The sequence below is a fragment of the Zeugodacus cucurbitae genome, chromosome 3 (genome assembly GCF_028554725.1).
Source record: "Zeugodacus cucurbitae isolate PBARC_wt_2022May chromosome 3, idZeuCucr1.2, whole genome shotgun sequence".
NCBI lineage: Eukaryota > Metazoa > Arthropoda > Insecta > Diptera > Tephritidae > Zeugodacus > Zeugodacus cucurbitae.
This window is the reverse complement of record NC_071668.1, coordinates 22,647,971-22,667,649: the sequence shown is the minus strand read 5'-3', so window position 1 is coordinate 22,667,649 and position 19,679 is coordinate 22,647,971. Positions and strand designations below refer to the sequence as shown.

General features: G+C 30.8%; 1 protein-coding gene across 6 annotated transcripts in view; it reads left to right on the top strand.

The window, feature by feature from the left end:
• Positions 1-19,679, top strand: part of LOC105216647 (rap1 GTPase-activating protein 1) — a 205,146-nt gene that overhangs the window by 118,513 nt on the left and 66,954 nt on the right. The window contains exon 1 of one of the 6 annotated variants that reach the window (XM_054228121.1): positions 8,032-9,875. The exons of the other annotated variants lie outside the window; for them this stretch is intronic. Within the exon in view, the coding sequence (XP_054084096.1) occupies positions 9,765-9,875 (111 nt within the window). The 5' untranslated portion in view covers positions 8,032-9,764. Of the gene's footprint in view, positions 1-8,031; positions 9,876-19,679 lie in introns of those variants that run through there. 6 annotated transcript variants of the gene reach the window in all.

The window sequence follows — 19,679 nt, the reverse complement described above, 5'->3', positions numbered from 1 at the left end:
TGAAAAATTAAAATATGATTTTAATTAAAAAATAATAGCCTATTTTTTTTAAATTTACCCGGTATTTTCATATTTTTTTTTGTTTGAAGAAAGAGTTAAAGCTTTGAAAATCGAGTGTTTACTGTACTCACAAGTATTTTATATTTGAAGTTAACTGATCTTTAATATCACACAAAACATATGTACATATATTGACTGTATGCGTTCACTTGATTGTCCTTATAAATATGCCATGAAATTTGACAAAAATAATAGCATACTTTTAGGCGCATAAAAGTGTTGTGCTATTTTTGCAGATTTATTTGATGATTGATGATTGTGTTGATTGATTTAACAATTTAATTAGTTGATTTTAGAAATAAAATAATAAAAAATAAGCAAATATCAAAAAAAAAATTATAAAACAACAATTTTAATTAAAAAAATTTGTTCAAATATGTATATATTTTTTGTTTTTAAATTTTATTTATTTTTAAATTTTATTAATTTTAATTTTATTTTTAATTAATTTTTTAGTAATTATTTTCTATTATTAATTTTTTTTTTTTAATTAATTTTTAGTACTACCTCTATATGAAACTAGCGACAATTCAAGCTTGGAATGAGTCCACTAGCTCTCACACAGCATCTGGTAGTAATAGTTTCTGCTTAATAACCATTTGACCACAAATTTAATTTTCTGGCAGCACTTTTTTTGCTTAATTATCACTATAATCCGTCTTACTCGCTTAGTTCTGCGCGCTTCTCACCCACATTAGTTTCTTTTTACCTTAGCTTAATCTTTAAGATTCATTTAGCAGTGTTTTTGCGTAGTAGTTTTTCTTCCTCTCCTTCTACTTCTTCTTTTCATATCATATTCCTCTTCTAGCTTCTTTTTCCTCTTCTTTCACTGCTTCTTCCTCTTCTCTCATCCTCATCACCACCAACATTCACTTAACATTTTCATGACCACACAAATTAAATCGTTCAGTACTGCACCGTCTGCAATTGCAATGTAACCGCAACAACACTGCCAACACTACCAACAACAACTACATCTGCGAAGATAAATGTCGTTTAAAGGTAAGGTAGCGCACAATTTATTTGTTTGCCTGACAGCCGCGCCCGGCTTAAAGCAGTGCTGCCTACGGTTCAGCTATGTATGTAAGCAGCCAAGAAGCGCCTTAGCCTGGTTCTAACGCACATACACATACATACACACAAACAAACGGATAGAGTTGAAGTTGTTAATTGCCTGGGTTGGCTGTCCGCCTGATCTTTTGCGACGGCGTTGAAAGATATTTATTTCACTGTGCGCAGTCAGTGTGTGTGTGTGTAAGTGACAGTGTGGGAGTATACACGCTGCATGATAGTCATTTAGTCACTTCATATTGTTGTTATTGTTGTAGATTTTTTTCTGCTTGCTTGCTTGCATGTTGGCATATGTCAAATCTAACTGCATTTGAAAGTTTTCCATGCCAGCTGTGCTAATGGAAATATAGTACTTGTTGTTGTTATTGGTTTTTGTAGTTGTTGTTGTTGTTTCTTTTGGTAGTTGTTGTTGCATTTGTCTCATGTCAATGCTATACAACACGCTAGCATATCCGCACGCCTCTGCACTGGCAATTGACAAAGTGTAATACGAGTGCTCTGCCGCCAGCAGCAGCGTTGCATGCAACAGCGCCAGGCAACTGTCGCTTCGTCTACTCTTGACTTGCTTGTACTAAGCACCAGCACATTGCTGACATGCATTGGTACTAGCGTGTATTAGTAAATATTTACTTCCATATGTTTAAAATTCGTAATTATTTTCCGACAATTTTCCGTGCAAAAATCTGTTTGTTTTGGGAACTGTGGCATGTTGGCAGCAGCGATGGTCGACGACATGAAAGTCGAAAAATTATTAATGCCAACTGCATGTATTGAGTCGCATATAATTTGCGCTGCAGTGCATAAATATATATATATATACAGACATAAATACATATAGACAGTTATATACTCATATACACCACCTACATCCATATTAATATGTCTCTTGCCAACATTTGATATTATAATTTGCGCTTAATTATTTATATGCATGTTAAATGTCTGTTAATTTGTGTGTTGCGGTTGGCAGAACAACAAAAAAAAAAATAAAAACAACAACAAACATCAGCTATAACCACATGCGCACTCTGTGTTCATTTATTTCACGTCCTCTAATCTCACCACAGGACATGCGCTCAGCCGCACCACACTCACATCTCTCCGTTTGATAGACTACTGCATACGCTGTCAGCAAAACTGTTTTCCATTTCATGTGCCAAAGCGCGTTTCTTCACAAAATGCATATTTCATGGTGAAGTGGCCACCTGAAGTGCGGCTAAATAAATGCCAGCGATGGCAGCAGTGAGCGTATGCCGTTGAGTGGCCACTGTGCTATAGTGCAGCAAATGTGAAGGACTCTTATCGTAGATTGTCGTGAAGTGCAGGCATTAAACATTTTTGTGGGAAAATTGGAGGAACATATGGCAGTACTCAAATGGTTTGTTGGGGTATTAGAATATTAGAGCTCAGTGATAGGATTGGCTTATGTATTATAATATCTAATAGTTGTGTCTGCTTAGTAGTCTTGAGAAATTTAAAAGAATTAATCCTGGTATCTTAAAGAGAGAGAGATACAGATAGAGATAGTGATAGAGATAGAGATAGAGATAGAGATAGAGATAGATATAGAGAAAGAGATATAGATAGAGATAGAGATAGAGATAGAGATAGAGATAGATATAGAGATAGAGATAGAGATAGAGATAGAGATAGAGATAGAGATATAGAGATAGAGATAGTGATAGTGATAGAGATAGAGATAGAGATAGAGATAGAGGTAGAGATAGAGATAGAGATAGAGATAGAGATAGAGATAGAGATAGAGATAGAGATAGAGATAGAGATAGAGATAGAGATAGAGATAGAGATAGAGATAGAGATAGAGATAGAGATAGAGATAGAGATAGAGATAGAGATAGAGATAGAGATAGAGATAGAGATAGAGATAGAGATAGAGATAGAGATAGAGATAGAGATAGAGATAGAGATAGAGATAGAGATAGAGATAGAGATAAAGATAAAGATAGAGACAGTGCAAGCAAAAGCTGCATTTGTTTACATTAACTCTGATTTCGTCTCAATATAGTCGAAATTCTAAAATAACAATTCTTAATAAATTTGAACTGAAAAAAGTTGTTACAAAAAAAAAATATATATAAAACAAAATTTAAAAATATATGAAATGAAATCTTTAAAACCACAGTTGTTGATAAAATGAATAAAAACTGCTTTAATATATACTTACATTTATTTTTATTTAGCTAATTACTCACAAATGTATTCATTTTTGGTTTAAAGCAGCTATCGCAGTTGGGGTTTTCAAGAATTATACATTAGTTGGAAAATTTTTTGAAGGACTTTATTCAGAAGGTTTTTATTGTTTTTTAAAATACATGCGGTTGGAATATATATCGCACATATTTCTTTCACTTAATTTTAAACTTAATTTTTATGTACATTGACTAAAATTTTTTAAAACTGAAACAAATTTTAGCTGAATATAAGAAATAGCAGTGTGTGATTAAATATCTATCTTAATCATTTATTGCTAGTCTAATTTAGGAGTCTAACTTTCTTAATAGCTTTCATAGAGCTTTAAAAAAATTTAAATTTTAGGTGATAAGCTTAAGCTTTTATTCGAGCTTTCATGAAGCTTTCACATAATTATTATTTTAGTATACAAATTTTTTAAAGAGCTTTCATAAAGCTTTTATCAAATTATTATTTTAGGTTACAAGCTTTTATTCGAGCTTTCATAAAGCTTTTATCTAATTTGAGATTTTTTAGGTAACAAGCTTTCATTCGAGCTTTCATGAAGCTTTCACCTAATTTTAATTTTAGTCGACAAGCTTTTTCTAATACTTTTTATATTATTTTTGCTTCTATACATATTACATAACGTACATTTAGGCACACACTGGCTTTCCTTCATTTCGATGCACTCTTCTAATATAATTTATTTGCTTACTATCAAGTGACTGCATTAATTTTCCATATCAGTATTCACTTTGCCTAAAAGCAACTATTTATTTTATTTGTTTACAGGAAACTATGTTTGTATGCAGGTTTCTTTTTCAATTTTTAGTTCGTTTATAATGTTGGGGCTTGTCTGCTTGAGTACTACTATCTCTTTCGTTAAAAAATTTTCGAAAGCTTTTACTCAAATAAAATGATTTCAATTAATTATGTTTTATAAACTGAGCAAAAACATAATTTTTATTAGCAAAAAATTCTTCAAATAAGATTTTTATTCAATACAAAGCGATTTCTTATAAGAGAGTTGCAAAAGAATGCACAACTCGCTTAAATTTTTTTTCTGCCATTTTTATTCTGACTGTATGTAAGCAATATTGCTAGCACTGAAGATTTTGGTTATGGTTGTCTACATTTTTTTTACGTTTTAGTTTTTTTTCTTGAATTCGAAAATCCTGTTACCAAATCTTTCAAAGCGGCCACAAAGCAATATGGCGCCAAGGAAGACGATCACGTAATGCTGATAAAGAAACCACCGGGAATGTTTTCTTATTTTATTGTAATTATTTGCTGCCTTCAAAAACACTTTTTCGAAAGTCACGTTTTGGCAATTTTATAGAATATTAAATAATTAGGCGACACTTATTAGCACCGGCAATAAATTTTATACTTCTTCTCTGTGTTGCTCTAAATTCACGTTTTGTATCCGTTTCTTAGCTAATCAATACGCTTATTAGTCATCACACACAAGTCAAGCAAGTCGCCGAGACTAGCGCATCGACAGGCATGCATAGATACATACATACATATGCACATATGCACATTTGAAATTGTTTGTTTACATTTGTTGAGAATTCAAGACAAATACGCTTTGCGATTTTATCACTTTTCTAAAAATACAAAATTTTTACGGTCGCATTTGAGAGATTGACATGTTGATTTCACTGGAATATGACTGCCAGCCACTGCTTTGTGCTATCACAACGTGCACACACACACAAACACATATATATGAGTATATATATATATATACGCGCTGGCTGATAGCTTCATATATGCGGCGGCAAGACAGCGAATGCATGCGGTGTTGAGTTGTCTTCTGAACACTCCTGTATGTGTATGTTTGTGTGTGTGTGTGCATGCACGTACTCATATACGAAACAACAACAAAGTAAACAGTCTAATTTGTTTAAATTCAATAAGATGCACAAATTGCATTCTCGCCGTTACCTTTTTGGAGTCTCGAATGCCAAGGTCGGTCCATAATATCCAACATATTTTGTACTAAAATGGAAACACATACACGCATATATTCTAAATTGTAAAGATATGTACTATAGTCTATGTATATTAGAACGCTATTAGTCTCCTAGACGGCTTGTATTACAAATGAAAAAACAACAAAAACAAAAACCAATTCTCGGTCATTTGTTGTAGTCGTAAATTAGAGTAAATTTGAAACAATATTGGATAACAGTCTGCCGTTTGTTGTTGTTATTTACATATATATATAATTTCGGTGCGTTTATCAACTTACAAATGTACATATATATGTACATACAAAAATATTGTAATTTTTTTTTTTCTTTTGTTTTGTAATATATTTATATATGTGCAAACAGTGCTTTCGAAGTGACGCACACATTTTTATCAACGACATTTTTTTGTTATATCTGCGGTTCGTTTAAAAATTTGTATAAGAGTAATTCTTTAAAATTATATTTTTTTTTGTTATTGTTGCTTTGTAAAATATCGCAAATGAATTAAACCAAATTGAATAATCAAGTAACCAAGAAATCCAATAACAGTTACTGCGAAAAAAATTATAATTGGATATATAATACTATATGTATGTATGTATATTTTGCAAGGTCTTACATACAGAGAGACATACTGATATTCATACAAAAAAAAAATACCTACATATTTATGGGTTTTATGATTAGCAAGCATCGCTTATACATATTTATACAAAAAATTTCAAAATTTATAAAAAAAATTGTTTACTTTAAATTCAATTTATTTCAACATTAATTTAATTTATTTATAATCAGTATTTAAAAAATATATTTTTCGAAATTTTTTGTGTGCTCTTAAGCAAATGATAAGCATGGTTATTTTTTTTATTGAATTTTTTTTTATTTATTTTTCATAATTAAATTTTTATTATAAAAATTTTTTGGACATTTTTTCCCTAAAAAAGAAATTGTATGCGAAAATAATTTTTATTTCTATATTTTATGGGTAGTTTTTGTTTTGAAAATAACGAAAGGCATATTTTATTGTCATTTAAAAAAGCAAAAATCAATAAATGAATAAAAAGTGAAAACTGAATGTTATATTTCATATGTTATATTTCATTCAGTTAATATTTCATATAGAATTCGAAATATTTCAAGAATATATGAAATATTTAAAAATAATATTTAAAAAAATTCCCTTACATTTATTCAAATTAAAAATTCTTTAAATTCTTTATAACATATTTGTTGCAAAAAATTAATTATAAATGAAAAAAAAATAATTAAAATGAAAATTAAAAAAAGTAATATCAAAATTATTAATTTACTTATTAAAAATAATAATATTAATTTAATTTAAAACGTAGAAATATTTCACTTTCTGTGCCTCCAAAAAATTTCCTACAAGTCACAATCGCCACCATAATTCCAGAGAGCCGGTAAGTGCAGCGGCAAACAACAAGCAAAAGCGCCCGTTTGTCTGCAAGCACGAGAGCCACATCGAACATGTTTGAATGCGCCGTAGAGTTGCCACAGATTTTGAGATAAAATTTTTTTGCTGGAATAAATTTTGGAATTTTTTTTAATAGTTTTATTTAATTTTTAGATTGAACAAAAATAAATTTTAATAATTGAAAATAATATAATTAAATTTACTTATTTATAATATATATTAAAAATTTGTTCAAAAATGAGTTTGAGATAGTTTTTCTCACATAAAATATATTTTATGCTATAAAACTATATATATCTATAATTTTCGGGTAATTTCTGATTTGAAAATAACGTAGGTCATATTTTTTTGGCATTCAAGGATAATACAAATAAAAAGAAAAATAAAAAAAAATCAACGATTAAATTTCATACCAACGAATTGAATCCATTTTTTAACACTAACTTGCTTTTATATTTAATAAATTTATATATTTTTTCCCCTATTTAAAAATAACTCCTTATTAATAATAATAACAGAATATCCGAATTAATAAAAAAATATATTTTTTTTTTTAATCAATTTACTCTTAATAAAAGTCAAACCATTGTCTTCTACAATAAAATTGAAAATCCACTTGAAAGCTTCGTTTAAAAAATATCGAAAAAGATAGCACAGGCAAACACTCAATTTGCTTCTTTGAAGTTATCAACTGATTCTAGTTAATTTGGGTGGGCTGAATTCAAATCTGTAATCAGTTTGTCTCATGATATATATATATATATATATATATATATATATATATATTTCATGATATAGCATTTTTATACCCTCCACTTAACTTATGACCTGAAAAAATAAGTCGGGCTGTGTAGTCTATCAAAACGACAATATAAAACACATTTTCAACAAAATAAATTTACAATTCGAGGTCTAAATTTAAGCTAAACCCTTGCCTTTTTATACATATATGTATATGTACTTACGGCTTAGTTTGAAGACTTCAGTTAATCAATAACGAAAATTTTGTAAAATTTTAAATTTCTATAATTTTTATTATTAAAATAACAATTTAAAAAAACTATTATTAGTTAAATACCATTTTATATAAATTTACAATTTTTGAATATTTAAATTATCAAATAACATGGTTTCGTGAATCTACTTAATTCCAGTATTTTTACAAATTTTTTTTTTCGCCAGCATTACTCACTTTTGAAAACCTTAAAGCATATTTATATGTCATTAAATGCCCATTCTCTATCTACTCCATCACCACACCAACACCACCTGGCAACTCTGCTGTTGTGACTGCAGTCATTGCTTTTTCTGTGCGTTGTTTACTGTTCGCGCTCCCAACATTGCTCGTGTGCGCTCATCAAACGTGCGGGGCCAACTCACCGTGTCGACAAGATACTTTTTCACTTTTCTGTTTATTCGGTATTTGAACGTGGTTTCGAACGGAGTTGAAAATAGTTACGGACGGCTTGATGTGCACGTCGCTACGCTTTCGTGAATGAAACAGCAGCAGCAGTTTATTGTTGTTTTTGCGTGTGTGCGTGTGCGCTTTTTCGCTTATTTGGCTTTCATTGAGTTATTCTTGAATCTGGCCTAAATAGGAGCACGAATTGGTCGCTTAACGACGACGACGTGCGGCTACGTTGACATTCTACGTGTGATTAACGTATGTGTATGTGCGTGTGTTCTTCTGTTTGATTTAAAGTGGAATTTGTTGAATTGCATATCGGTGATTAACTAGCTATGTACCTTTGAGGTGTTAATAAGCGTTGTGTTTGCAATTATAACTAGCTGAAGTGGTGTTTATAGCAGCGTTGCTGTATAAAGTCATTATTGTGCATTGTGTATTTGTAGGAAATTACTTGCGAAGATGTAGTTGAGCGCAACCTACGACAAATTCAAAAGTGCAAAATTTTTCGAAAATTAAAATTGTGTTGAAATTTTTAGAATTTCAATAAAAGTTGAAAACACTGTTTTGGAAGATATTTTAAATTAATATTTTTATAATTTAAATATTAATTAAATAGAAATAAAAATTCATTTTCGTATACAAAATCGCTGTAGTAAACGCATTCGAAAATTTTCCTGTACGCCAAGTCATAAGAAACGGTTTAATACTTTTAACAAACGCTTGAACGCGACCTCCCAGCTTTGAATGTACACGCTTAGCTGGAAACTTAACAACAATAATAACAACAACAACAACAACAAGCATAATAAAACTAAAACAATAACCCGACAACGACAACGAGTGCTGCAAAACCTGCCAAACAAGTTGTTTGAAAAATAAAAATAAAAATGAAATGAAAAAATAAGAAGAAGAAAAAACGAAAAATAAAAATACAAAAGCTACAACAGCAAAACCTGCAAAGCGCAAAAATGAAATGAAAAATTTCGAAAAGAACTAAACGAGCATTTTCGCAAAACGTAAGCAAACAAAAAAAAAATCATTAAAAAATCCGCGTGTGTGTACATACTTGTGGTAGTGTGTTTGTGTTTATTTGTGAGCAAACCAAAAAATTATTGCAAATAAAAAAAAAATAAAATAAAAATTTCAAAAATACGAAAAAAGCTGCAACTGCATATTAGCCAGCAAAGTTAAAACTGCGCGCCTTTCCTCACTTCTCCTGACCCAACAAAATCCAACCGACCACCCATTGACCGAGTACATAGACAGCGGCGCGCGAAACTCGCTTTGCCCACCAGCACACGAAGCACATGAAGGAAGTCGCTTGTGACGGCCTACTCTTGCCGCAAACCAGCTTTTGAGGCCGCGCGCTTCTTCGCCGCCACGTCCATGTGTTTGGTTCGCCCACATTGTCTACCGCAAACGCATGACAATAAGCGCCGCGCTGCACTCGTACTTTAAGAAATTGCAGTTTTCTTAAAAAAAATCAAGAAAAAATAAATTTAAATTTTGTAGCGCTGTGCTCACAGCTTGAAGTTGTGTTCGTAGGCGCGCTGTGTCCGATTTGAAGGTGGCATTTTATACTGAAGGCGCCGAACGACGTTGGGTACGCCAAGCCGTTATGGGGGTACTTAGATGGCGCGATCTACCCGGATCGCGTACTTCGGTCGGCAATAATAATAATAATGGACACAGTAATGCTGCTAACGGCGGCAACAACAACAATCGTGAGGTAAGTGATGAATAATCACAGATGAGTGTGAAATATATAGGGAAATCGTAATGAGTGTGCGCACTTGGAAAGCAAGTTAAGCAGTTAATTGGAAATTGTTGGGAAAGGTATATCAGGTATCGGTTTTTATGTGTTTTTTCGCGTAAAAAATTGTTTGTGGCAATTCTAATTTGCTTGAGTGCGTTGTGGCCTTATCAGCTGTAGATTACAAGTGTCTTGGTGATATCGTTTTCACCTGAAATTGATTGAATGAATGAACTTGTTTGTCAGTTTTTGTTTCTGTTTCTGTTTTCGATTTTGTTTTTGTTTTTGTTATTGGTATCAAAAAATTGTTTTTGTTTATTTTCGCTTTGCAAATAAATTAACTTTCATTTTTGATGAACGCAATAAAACGCAGTTGAGTTGCTTATGCGGATGTGCGGCAAGTGATAAGTCGCTTCCGAAAGCGCGCCTACACATACTCGAACATATAAAATAAAAAATAAATAAATTATTTTAGCATAACTATTCTGCAATATTAAAGGAATAATGTCTGCATATGAAATTGTAGACTGTTATCTAGTGTCTTGCACTTGTCTGCCATAACACTCCCCTCATCTACGCTTGCAGCGCTGTGTTTTTTATATTTCCTCTGTGTTGCGCCCTTCAATGTTTTGCCTCCAAAATAATATTAATAATAATAAAGTGCTATTAACGCCCCTTTGGCGTCTTGTAGACGCATACACATACATACACTCGCATTCAAGAGACCTTTGTGCTTATCTCAAGTGCTCGCATTACTTTAATTTTTATGCAATATGCCGCTTTATGATTTGAGTGAGGGTGCACACCGCTTGAAGGCGTTCTTTTAGTAGGCGTATTCATAATAATTTTTTATATTTTTTTGTTGTTGTTACTATAAGTAAGCGATCATAAAGTGCTCATTGAAGCTTTGTTAAGCGAGACACGTTGACATTTCACTTGAACCGCTTCGTATTTTGGTGGTTGTAACGTCTGTTTTTCGTATATATTCGCTGCTGGCAGGCGGCTGGCTTATCAGCGGCGGCATGCCGCTGGGGTACTTCATGTCTGTTTTAATTATTATTTTTTATTTTTATTCATTTTCATTTTTTTTTATATTTTTTACTGCGTTCGCGCGCGTCAGTTGCAGTAAAGACATCTCACTGTACACCGAAATTTATTCTGACACACATGCTTTTAGGTTTATCTCCGTGTGACATTGTAATTGTAATGTAACGTAAGCATCGTGCTATTAAATTTTTCAATGACAATGTCTGGTTTTTTTTGTTGTTGTAAATGAAACATTAATTTACATGAACATAAATTTTGATGGCAACTGTGTGCTTTTGCTATTTATGTTATTTATTTATTAAAAGGCACAATTCGAAATACGTTTTTTATGGAATATTTTTAAATAAAAAATTAGATACAAAATAATAATATTTTTTGGAATTTTAAGCATTAATGAAAAGAAATAAATTGTTTTTTTTTTTAATTGTTAAAAAAAAAATTGAAAAAATAAAAAATTATTTAACTAATGTTAGGGGACTGAAATAAATATTTTTTTATAAATACAATTTCTCTGAATTTTTTAAGCATTAATTGTTTTGAGTTTAAGAAATATGCAATTTTTTTCGTCGATTGGAAACTTTTATAAGTGGTTTTGGGCACCTAAAATAATTGAAAAATTAAAAAATAAATAATAATAATTTATTTATAAAAAAATCTTTTAAAATATACCAGAAAATTTAAAATAACAAAATATCAGTTCCATAGCTAAAATATTTTTTTTAATTAAAAAAAAATAAAATAATATGTCAAAAATAAATACATATAATAAAATCTATAATAAAATAAATTTTGATGCTAAAAATATCTAAATTTTTTTACATAAATATTTCAACAAAATTGTATTAAATTTATTTAACTTTTTTATGTAATTTATTTAATACATATTTTTTAATTTATTATTAGAAAGAGATATTATATGCATACAAATTAAAGATGAAATATAATATAAAAAAAATTTGGACATATTGTACAGGTTTTTCCCATTTTTAAATAAATTTATCATGCTTAAACTGAATAAAATATTTATTTTATTTTATATTTAGAAATTAAATTTTATTATTATTATTGTTTGTTTTTTTTTAACATTTTTTGAAAAAAAAAAATATTTTAAATTAATTAATTAATATTTTAATATATTTTTATAAACTTCTATACTTTTTGAATATTTTGTTTATTATAAAAAATCCGTCAAGTCAATTTAAAGCAACAACAAAACATTATTTTCGAAAAAAAGTAAAATTTTAATTCAAATTTTTATAAAAATAATTTCAGTGTTTATCTACCCTAATACATCGTGATCACCCAGCTACCAAACTCAACTCATTCCTACTGACTACTATCTATAAAGCAATAACAATTTAGCAGACAATAATCGAAGCTTTCATTAGCTTATTTATACTAATTTTAATTTTTATTTCCCACAAGCTGCTACAAGCGCAGCTGTTAATTTTTTATATGGAGACATAAATATATAGCTTTTGAAATTTATATTTATTTCATGAAATGTGCGCTACTCAGTTTGACAGCAACAACAATTACAAAAAAAAATTAAAATTAAAATTAAAATTACAACATGTGCTGTCTAAATATTACAATCAACTATGTTTTTGAAAGCAAATATACAAACAAACACACAGAAGTCACAAATCTTTAGTTCTACACGAGCTTAGTGAATGCCTACTGATAACCCCGACTAAAATGATGCGCCAGTTGTGTCTTAGATCAGCTTTTACACACATAAATTGCTAAATATATTTATTTATACACAAGAACAATCAAACATACATTTCTATAACGTAAATAATTTACAATTTGAAGTATTTATACCACTTGAACAATTTACAGCAACATAATTTTTAATGTGTTTATTAGTGACTCGTCGCCACAAAGCCTTGGTAATTTTATTATAATCTGTATTTTTTTGTTTTTGTTGCGGCGCAAACTTTTACCCATCATCCGACGCATTGTTTTGTGCATTTCGCTTTCAATGCGGCAGTGTATTTTCCAGTTATTTTTCTTATAATTTTCAATTTTCTTTTGTTTCGAGCGCATAAATTAACCGTTACAAGTGTGAATTGTAGTACCGTTGTATCGCTGAGTTAAGATCAGCAGCTTTCCACGCCGATTTACCGTGTTGTGGCCACACGCTGTGCGTGAACTTTCTCCTTTTTCACATTAGACACGTACACGTAGGTGCGACTCGGAAGCTGCGCGAGTAATTTGCCTGTTAGATTAATTCTCATTTGGTGTTGTTGTGTTGCCAACGGCTGCATTTTGCTATTGTGTGATTGGCAGTTACTGTTTTTAGTTTATTTGTTTGTTGTTGTTTTTATTTTTTATTTGTTGTTATAATTTTTATATTTTTTATTTGTTGTTATAATTTTTATTTTTTTATTTGTTGTTTTTGTTGCAGCTTTTTATTTTTTGTTGTTGTTTTTTGTAAATTTTTTTTTGTTTTATTTTATTTAATTGTTTTGTTGTTGTTTTTTTATTTCATTTTTGTTGTTTTTGTTGTCTAAAACCCACTTTTATTTGCTTAATTAGATTTTGCTTTTTTTTATCTCGTATGCGTTTGCCTATTAACTTGTTTATCATACTCACACGCTCCATTTCTGTGCGCATATCAAATGCATTATGCACAAACACACATACCTACATACATATATAATTATGTATATGTTGTTTAGCTTTGTAACAGTAAGCTTCCAAAGATTGAAAGATAAAAGTGAAAGAAAAAAATAAATTCTTTGTTTGTTGCTTTATTTACCAGCTCGTCAGCAGCATTTGCTCATAATATTGCGGTTAAATTCACTTCAATTGTTTTATCTACCTACAGTGCAGACATGCATACAAACATACATATATATGTATATATAGCAATGGCAATATGGGCTGCTGTTGTGTCTCAATGATCTGCTTATCAACAATCTGCACCTTGTCGGCGTAGAGAGCACAAAAAAATAATACACACATGTATATCTCCAAAGGTATATGGCAGCAACAGCTCCACATCCATCCAACTGATCAACATTGTGCCGTCAACATCTGTCTGCACACCAAAAAAAACCAAAACAACAATAAAAACAAGAACAACAATACCAACCTCACAAAGCGCTACACTAGAATCTCGCCCTTCACCGCCTTCGCCACACCGTTGGGCCCTTTAACCCAACCACTCATTATTATCTCGCTCTATAAGTTTTCAGTGTTTAGCTGTTCGCTTTATGCATTTTCCGTTATGTTGAATTGCCCTGCGTTGCGGTATTTTTTCATTATTTTCAGCTTTGCAGCCAGCCAGCCGAGTCAGTAAGTCAAACTGCGCCCACACTTTTCGTTTGCACCGTTGTTGCGCTTTTGTTGCGACTACAAATTATTTTCATTTTTTTTCCATTTTTTTTTTTAAATTTTTTTTTTCGTGTGTAAATTTTATGCGGAAGGGTCTTAAAATGTTATTTACGTATGCATACATGAGTATATGCTTGCTGTAAAATTTTTGAAGTTTCTCATGTCTCTTTGCCGTCAGACGCTAATTCATCTTGGCGCAAGAGATCACTTCAACGCCAACCGACTAGGGGGAACTCAATGTACGCTGCGCTGCCACTACAGTCTGCCTCTTCAACTGTTGCTCACTAATAAATCTACAGAAAGGCACAAAAGCCAGAAGTGTGTGCAAAGCGTCTGGGTCCAATGCCTCGGTGTTACAAGCACTATTTCCCTCGCCCCTCTAAAGTGCCCTTTACACACCACGCCGTAAAGCCGTCTATAAAATTTATTGCCGCTGCATGTGTGTGTGTGTCTTCACATGCGTGGCTGCGCTGTCCTATCTCACGAGTGAATTTTGTAATTCATTAATGTAAGAAAACTTAAAAATTTCGTTAAAATGCTTTTACTACATTCACTTGGTGGGTGTGCGTCGCTTCAGAGCTTGTGAAACTTTTATATCAGCGCTTTTCTTTTTTTTTGGCTTTAATTGAAGTTATTTCTCAATTTATATCCATGTATGTTTGTGTGTATATTTTCTTCATAGTATTCAATTAAGCCTCACAACTTCCTCATCAGCTTGCGCCGTTTCCGGATATAAGCACAGTTAGGTGTAAATAGCGGTGATAGTTACAGCTTTTGCTGCTGAGATTGATAGCTGTAAACTGTATTCGAAGCTTGAAAAAGAAAATTCAATTCACTTTTAATCAATTCATTAGTTTTCTGAAAACAGTTGGAAGCTTTTGTGGCGATACACTTTCAAAAGCTTTGCTAAATTTAAAGCCTATGTCTGACTAGTACTATTTAATCGGGGAATACCATAGAGTGGACTCCTTCTAATCACTTTTCTTGTACCTTATTTCCATCTTATCCAAGCTGTGGATCGTAAGCTCGACTATAATATTCATCTTTAGAGCTGTTCTGGATCCACAAATAATATTCGTAAGGCTTTGAGGTCTCGTAGACCGAGAATTTGCGATATAAGTCCACGTTCTCATGAAAAGCTTATTAAGCTTACTTTTTCAAAATAATAAAATTAATTGCTCAAAAGCTAAGTTGATCACATTAAGCTTTATTAAAGAGCTTTCAGTGAATTTTCGTCCAAAAATTACTTTTCTTTTCTTTTATAATAGAATTTCTTTGCTAACCAGATTGTGGATCGTAAGCTCGATTATGTTCCACGTCTAAAACTTTTTGTTTCTGCCTCAAAAGTTTTGTTTAAGCTCGAGAGGTCTCTGAGTCAAAGTATTTGCGCTACGTTTTCACAGTTTTTTTTTAAAGCTCTAGTGATCGAATTAAGCTCTATTTGAGCTTTTAAAGAGTTTTCGTCTCAAAAAGCTTTTGTTAGAGTTACATTTCCTTGTTACATTTGATATTTTACGGTACTAGACGAAGAAATTACGATGGCTGCGTCCTCCTAGGAACGCTTCTTTGATGAATATTTGGGTTCTCAAGCAATTTTAATAGGATTATTTATAAAAGGGATGATATTGTGTATAGAATGGCCTTGTTTTTGGTAAATACTTGCTTTCTTTTCAAACTAGATTAGATTAAAGAGGCTTATCACGTATGTATCAAAACTCTTAGTTCTTTTGAAGATTTTGAAGTTAGCACGGTTTTCGGCGTTGTATATAGTTTTCATACCAACGCAGTGTTTCATTCCAAAGCCGAAAAATATGCTCCTTTGTGAATATATATACTCAGATATATGTATATACATATATATTGGCTAGAAATTGTAAACGCAAGTTTCGGACATCTTTGCTGCAGTCCAAGACGATGTTAGCGACGACAATGGCAAAACAATGCACATTACCGCAAAACAAAAAAATAGCAACAACAACAAAAACAAAAACAAAAACATTACATACTCACCTAAGTAGTAGCACACATGTAGCTATGTATACAGATATATATGTTTGACTGTGCAACATGCTCATTGCCGTTGTGTGGCTGGAATTTTCAAGTGCCTGCAATAGCAATCAAGGTTCAAAAACCCGTACCAAGGACTTTTGTGAATAAACAAAAACAACACACACAACAACAAATGCAAGTGTACATATATCTTTTCTATTTACAGATACATTTCTTTATATACACTCAATTATATACATATATATTTATATATATTTGTGTATCTCGCATATCTGATTGTAAGTACACAGCCAAACATATATATATTATTGATTTTTGTAATAAGCGAGGTGTATTTATTTGTGAATATATATGTGCTAATGCATTTACTTCAATGCCAGTTTATCTTATGACTAAATCATTGCGAGTCAAGCAAATGCCAATAAAAATTGACGATTATGCCACATTGTGTGCCCCGGTGCAAATGAGGTGCCAAACGAGCGTACGATCGGGCAGCCGAGTAAATGGCGGCAGGATAATGACCCAAAGGTTTTATTGCCAGCCAAATACTTGCTTACTTATATATACATATATGTATGTAAGATAGTCAGCAGCGCTGTCTAAAAATCCTAAGTGCTGAGTTCCAAAAATCACAGCTGATCTACATACAAACAAACTCAAGTAACTGTGTGCAAAAGTGGCATATGTAAATACAACAGGTAAACCAGCATGAACGCCTAGTTATCTTGCGCGTCTGCCACGCGTGCCGCGCTGTCGCAGTCTGCTGTTGCTTGCTGCCACATCATGAATTATTCAAATATCCATTTCATTTGTAGGTTTTGTATGGCATTTAGTCTACAAAAACTAAGCAGCGCTCTTCTGACTTCTTGAAGCGTCTACTCTTCACGCGTTTCAACTCCTCTCGCTTGCCTGTGGCAACTACCTACCAACAGCGCCTTTCGAGTGTAACGCTTAGCCGTCTAAATAACCGAAACAATAAAGCAATAAAACATTGAAGAGGTGCGAAAGCCGCGTCTAGCTTCGAGATGTATGTTTGGAAATTTCGATTTTCAGTCAACCAGGTATCACATATGTATGTAAGTGTCCCAGCGCCTGCTTCGTGTCCGCCATAGTACACCAACGTACAAGCGACCGGATATGCCTGCGCGTTTAGGATTTAAATGCATAAAATTTATGGCAATGCTGATGATGATGACGAACAATTATGTGACGCGACGTGTGAAGCTACAAAGAAAGAAAAAAAAAAAACAAAAAATAAGGAAAAAAGCAAAAAAGGAAGCAAAAGTGAGGAAAACCCAAGCATGCTCAACTGTGTGTGTGCGCTTGCGGCGTAATAAATGCCTTCCTCATGTGCTTGAGTGTGGCATATAAAGCAGTATTTACATATGTATATATGTCTATATGTATGTATGCATGCAATCATGCTTGATTGTGACTGCAATTGCAAATTACAAATGTGAATAGCAAATGATGTCGTCGTTGGGCGAAATGTGCAGAAGAAATCATTGCATTCGAGTGCATTTGAGCGCAAAATGCAAGAAGAAAAAAACAAAAATCAGCATAAATGAATTGCACAGCTATAAAGCTGGAGCTTACAGCTAAATTTTTTTATATTATTTTTACTTTTTCATACATATCTATACATGTATATAGCATCTTATTTGTACCATATATAAGTATCTATAAAGCATTTGCATAAGTACACTTTTGTTGCATTTATATATATGAAATGGGCTTGCATATGAGACATCATATTTAAATATATAATCATGTATAGTATTTTATTCACATATTTATTTGTATGTATGTATATATATTTGTATGTATAAATGGATGTACATATGTATTTTTGTATGTATGACAAGCTAGCAAATTGCTTATGCATATTTGCCATGAGTAGTGAAGCGTTAAAGGATTGTCAATTGTGAGTGATTGTAGCGACACATATGTTGCAAGAGTCAAACAAAGTGAAGTTATATACTTACATATGTAAATAGTATGTATGTATGTAATTTATGTATAGTTGTGCATATTGTCGAGGCCATAGGAGACAATTTTTGTATATATTTTGTAGTTATGTATGCGACTTGTGATCATTGTAATGTGGCACGTTGGTGAATATATGCAATAGTACATGTTGAAAATTTCAAAAAAAAAAAAAACATTATACGCGGAACTGTATAACAACAAAAAATTAAATGAATATCTTTAATTTTTTATTAATATTTTGTGAAAATTTAAATATTATTAAAAATTTTAAATTCAAGATTTAAGATGGGGAAAAAATAGAAATAAAATAGCAAAAACAACAAACGATACAAATAAAAAAATTAAAAAGTTTAATTTAATTTTATGCTTAAAATTATTTTAATTAATTTAATTTAATTTTTAAAATTATTTTAATTAATTTAATTTTATATTTAAAATTTTTTTATTAATAATTATTTTATTTTAATTTAAAAAAATTTTTTTTTTAATTAAAAAAAAAAAAAAATTAAAAAGCTTAATATAATTTTATTTTTATTAAAATATTAAAAAATTTAATTAAGTTTTTATTTTTTTTATTAAATAAAAAAAAAATTAATTTTAATTTAAAATAAATTTTATAATTTTTTAATTGACATTTTATATTGTGTTAAAACTTGAAAGAAAAAATTAAATTAACTAGAAAATATAATATTTTTATAGTAAAAAAAAAAACATATTAATTTAAAAAAAAGTTTGGTAATAGAAATTTTTTTTTTTCATATTTTAAATTAATTTCTTAATGAAAATTGTCTCATATTTTTTATGAAAAAATTTTTAAATCTTGGAATTTTCCTCGAATTATTTTTGTATTAGGTCTACAACTTTGCTTCCGCCGTATTTTTTGTAAATTTAAGGCTTTTTTCTCTTAGGACCGCGTCACCGTACGTATCCGATTCGATGAGCCTCAGCCGCAAATTTCTTGGAATTAAAAAAGAGAAGCAAAATTTCCCGCAAATGTCGAGAATACGGCTCAAAAAGTGACATTTTCAGTTGAGAATAAGTTTGGGATCCAAACAGATCTCTACAAATATTTTGTTGGGTTAATGTTGGCACAAATGTTCAAGATCGATATAAAAATTTTTATAATTTAAGATAAAGTCCTAGCCACCTGCTATTGAATTATTAAAAAGAAAATAAAAAATATATTTTATTAGCCCCAAAACTCATTAGTATCAATAAAAATATGTAAAAAAAAAATTATTTTCAGTTCTAAAGTTTAAAACATTTAAGCACAAAAAAATTAAAAATTAATTATACTCAACCAAAAATATCAAAAAATTTAAAATAAATCAATAATAATTATTTTTTCTTTCATTGGTTTTCCATCTGAAATGCATTTTTTCAAGAAAA